Genomic DNA, 4528 nt, shown 5'->3' on the forward strand with positions numbered 1-4528 from the left:
CTTCTTTATCTCTCCTTGAGATTACCCTCGTTATCATCCAAGGATTATATTCAGAGGGGTAGCCGTGTTAGTCTGAATCTGTAAAAAGCAACAGAGGGTCCTGTGGCACCTTTAAGACTAACAGAAGTATTGGGAGCATAAGCTTTCATGGGTAAGAACCTCACTTCTTCAGATGCAAGTAATTTCCAGAGAAGTGAGGTTCTTACCCACGAAAGCTTATGCTCCCAATACTTCTGTTAGTCTTAAAGGTGCCACAGGACCCTCTGTTGCTTTTTAAGGATTATATTGTCTCTTTTGGCCATATGGTCACACTGGGAGCTCATGTTTGGCTAATTATCCCTTCACACCCCCGAATGTTATTTAGCATCATTTTGCTTCCCAGGATAGTGCCCCATTGTGTAAGCATCGCCTACATTCTTTGTTCCTAGATGTAGATCTCTGCATAGCTATATTAGAACACTCATTGTTTGCTTCGACCCAGTTAACCAACAAATCCAGATTGCTCTGAATCAGTAACCTGTCCTCTTCATTATTTACAATCCCCCAATTTTTTTGTCATTTGCAAACTTCATCGATATTCAGCCACGAGAAGGGTTAGCAGCTGAGTTGCTGACACATGTCTCTGCTTACACTTCTCAGTTAACACCTGTAACTTATGTATCAGACAAAGCTGGGTGCCTTCAAGAAAGTGTCTCACCAAAAGAAAAAAGGGAAGTAACAGAGGTGCAGGCCTGTAGCCCTAAATACCAAGAGTCTTGTGTCCTTTATGCCCTTTGTGCCCATTCTATTAAGCACAAAGTCAGAGCCCAGCACGATAACGTCTGTTTCCATTTGGGAAACTTGGCTCCTTTCCAATATAGCAATTGCATTGTGCATAAGAGCTATGGTCCATCCAGTCAGGTATCCTCTCTCTGACAGTGACAATGTCAGGTGCTGCAGAAGAAAGTGTAAGAAACACAGCAGTAGGGGGATGGTGGGGTGACTTGACCATCAAGAGGGTGTCACCCTAATCCCTAAAAGCTAGAGATTAGCTTGTGCCCTGAAACACGTGGGTGTATAGGCTTTCTAAAATATTTATTTAGCTGTAACTATTATAACTGGACAGTCTCACTATCCATGTTAATCTACAAATCCTTCCTGATTCTTGCTTATCTCGTGGCGTCAACTACCTCTTTTGTCAATGAGTTCCTCAGTCTAATCAGACGTTGAGTGCAGAAAGTATTCTTTATAATCTATTTTGAATTTGCCAAGTTTCAGTTTAATTGCATTTGAGACAGGGAGACCACATTCTCTATCTACTCTCTACTAGTCAATATTTTAAAGGTTTTTCTCATGTCCCCTCTTATTCATCTCCTTTCTAAGGTAACAATCCCAGTCTTCTCAATCTCTCCCATATGAGAGTTTCCGCAGGCCTGTGATCATTCTCACTGCCCTGGCCTCTCTAGTTCTGCATTATCCTGGGGGAGAAGGGTGTCCAATGCTACACAGAGGAGTCCAGAGGAGGGTGAATCATTGACCGACTGATCTCATGGCATTGTATTTTCTTTATGATTCCCCATCTCCCTCCTACTGGAACCCAATGCTTTGCTCAGTTTCTGTCCATGCTTTCACTTCGAACAGGGTTTCACAGAGCTCTGTACCATGATGCCCAGGTCCCTGTCTGAAGTTCATACAGTTAAATTAGAACCTTATAAGGTGTTTAAGGAGTTCAAGCTTTTCCCTCCAGTGGGCATACACACTGAAGTTATTGACACCTAAGTTCATCTTCCATCATACTGCCCATTCACCTGGCTTGGTTAGCTTCCTTTGAGGACTTCTCTGGCCTTGACTGTGAGCTAAATAATCTGGTGCCATCTGTAAATGTTGCCACCTCACTGCTGACTCCCCTTTCTAGGTTGTTAATAAGTATAAAATATTTACTGTACTATTGATTGTATAAAGCGAGTAACCCCCCTTTGCTGTACTTCTCTCTCTTCACAGGCACCTTGAGCACTTCTGAGCCTAATCGACACATCGAGCATCCTATCATGGCAAATTTCAGCCTCACCCCCTCTAACCCTTCAACATTCAGCCTATCGGGGATCCTTGGCCTGGAAGCTGCCCACGTCTGGATTTCCATTCCTGTCTCTATGTCCTACATTATCAGCCTGTTGGGAAATTTCATGCTTCTGTTTATTGTAGGCAAAGAACAGACACTCCACAAGCCAATGTACCTGCTGCTCAGCATGCTGGCGCTCACAGACATCGCCACGTGTACCTTGGTTGTGCCAAAGGCACTGTGTATATTTTGGTTCAATTTGAAAAGCATTACTGTGGGTGGGTGTCTCACCCAGATGTTCTTTCTTCACATGGTTTCTTTTACGCAGTCAGCCATCCTCGTGACAATGGCCTTCGATCGCTACATTGCCATATGTAACCCTCTGAGATACACCACCATCCTCACCAATGCACGAGTCACTAAGTTAGGGCTTGTAGGTTTGATACGGTCTGCTCTCTTCATCCTGCCTCTACCCCTGATCTTGAGTAGGCTGCCATTCTGTGCCAACCTCACTATCCACCAAACGCACTGCGAGCACATGGCTGTGGCGAAGATATCGTGTGGAGACATCACAGTCAGCAGGATGTATAGCTTGGTTATGTCATTTGTAGTCAGCGGGATAGACCTGATGCTCATTGCCCTCTCCTATGGTCTGATCATCAGGGCCATCCTAAAAATGTCCTCAAAGAAAGCCCACCAGAAAGCCCTGAACACCTGCACAGCCCACATCTGTGTGATGCTTACAACTTATACTCCTGGTCTCTTCACCAGCCTGACACACCGGTTCAGTCAGGGCATCGCTCCCCATCTTCACATCATCTTGTCCAACCTCTATTTACTCATCCCCCCCATGCTCAACCCTATCATTTATGGGGTCAAAACCAAAGAGCTTCGTGACAAAGTGGGCAAATACACCAGCAGAATGTGCTCTTGGGGCCACTGACTTTAATCCTCTGTGTCAAGAGTGGGAAAGGATTTCTCCTCATTAACCAAGTGTGCTCTGTCCAAGTTTGGCTGAGCTCAGCATTGTGGAAGTTCAGAGTCTGAGAACTTCCTCACACCTAATGTCTTATCATTCCATCACCAAGCACTTCCCTCTCCATTGCGGAGTTCCCTCTCTTTGATCATCACATGATCTCTTTCATTGTCACCGGTCAGCCCCCACCCCAACACCCTCTGTCACTCGGCCTTTCCAAGACTACCAGCCTACAAGAAGATACTGCAGCTTTTTGAAGCCAGGGACTTTGCATTAGTCCCTTTGTGAACAGGGTTCTTGATCAGTTTGATGAACAGAAGCTATGCTTTCAGATAGCCAAAGAGAAAAGTAAGAAACTACAATGCTGAACTTTTTTGTCATATGTACAGTGATCTGGGGAGCAAAATTTACCTGATTTTTTTTACGTCCAATCCTTCAGGAAACCTGGAGGATAAACCAAATAAAGACAAACAGTAACAAAATAATTGAACACAAAATGTGGACATTGACTCCAGGTATCAGCACAGCGCAGCCAGGGCATGGGAGGGAGGCCTGGGGTGCTGAATGCAGAAAAACCAAGGGGTCTACCTGATTAAATTGGAACTACAAATGTATAGGGAATAGTTTAGAGAAATATTTGTTTTTAAGACCAGTTCCTTGTCTCTTACTGTGTCCTTCTATCTGTCTCAGTAGCTTCCTTTTTCCTTTTTTTTGGGGGGGGGGGGAGGTGTGGTTTTTCTATAGTTAGCTCAAGTTTTCCAATTCAGCAACTTCACTCCCTTGTTAAGAAGTGGAGCCAAAGCCTCTGCAGTGGGTATGTGTGTTACCAGAGGGTTCATAACAAGAATGGGCCCAACACTGGTCAGATTCTGCTCTCACATTCTGCCTCCAGTGGGTCACTCCAGATTGACAATGACCTCCCTGAGGGCAAAATCAGTGCCCATGTGTTTTGAAGTCCCCATGTTTTATGCTCGGTTTCAGAACGCCACATAAACTGGGGGTTTCCTTCAGACTCTTTCAGCACCCTAACAGAATAGGTATCTCTGTAGCAGGACCCAAAGCCATGTTTTTCATAGCCAGGAGCAGAAGGTTAAACACTAAGGGTGAATCTGGTCCCATTGAGATCAATGCAAAACTCCCAAATTGTTCAGGAGTTCACCCTAAACCTCCATGTAGGGACTTAAATTAATGGCCTGATTTTCACCGGCCATGAGCCTCCAGTGAATTCAACTGGAGTTGTCCCATGGCCTCCGAGGATGGGTGAGCTCGTTTGGAGAAAAGAAGGACAGAACATCTCATGCTAGTGGGGGAGTGGAACTATATGTGAAGGAAAGCGCAGAATCAAATGAAGTAAAAATCTTCAATGAACCAAACTGTACTAGAGAATCTCTGTGGATAGTAATTCTATGCTCGAATAATAAGAATGATAACAGTAGGAATACTCTACTGATCATCTGACTAGGATGGTGATAGTGACTGTGAAATGCTCAGGGAGGTTAGAGAAGCTATAAAAA

At 44.5% G+C, this 4528-nt stretch overlaps 1 protein-coding gene across 1 annotated transcript; it reads left to right on the forward strand.

Annotated features, from left to right (window-relative positions):
• Positions 1 to 2027: 2027 nt before the first annotated feature.
• LOC115271496 (olfactory receptor 52N2-like) lies at positions 2028 to 2981 on the forward strand. The gene has a single exon (XM_029914117.1). The coding sequence runs from the start codon at positions 2028 to 2030 to the stop codon at positions 2979 to 2981; it is 954 nt and encodes a 317-aa protein (XP_029769977.1).
• The last annotated feature ends 1547 nt before the right edge of the window (positions 2982 to 4528 follow it).

Source organism: Terrapene carolina, unplaced genomic scaffold (assembly GCF_002925995.2).
Source record: "Terrapene carolina triunguis isolate 2854851 unplaced genomic scaffold, T_m_triunguis-2.0 Scaffold31314, whole genome shotgun sequence".
Classification (NCBI taxonomy): domain Eukaryota; kingdom Metazoa; phylum Chordata; order Testudines; family Emydidae; genus Terrapene; species Terrapene triunguis.

Coding starts and splice junctions, on each gene's coding strand:
- LOC115271496 (XM_029914117.1), top strand. CDS start 2,028: ATGGCAAATTTCAGCCTCACCCCCTCTAACCCTTCAACATTCAGCCTA.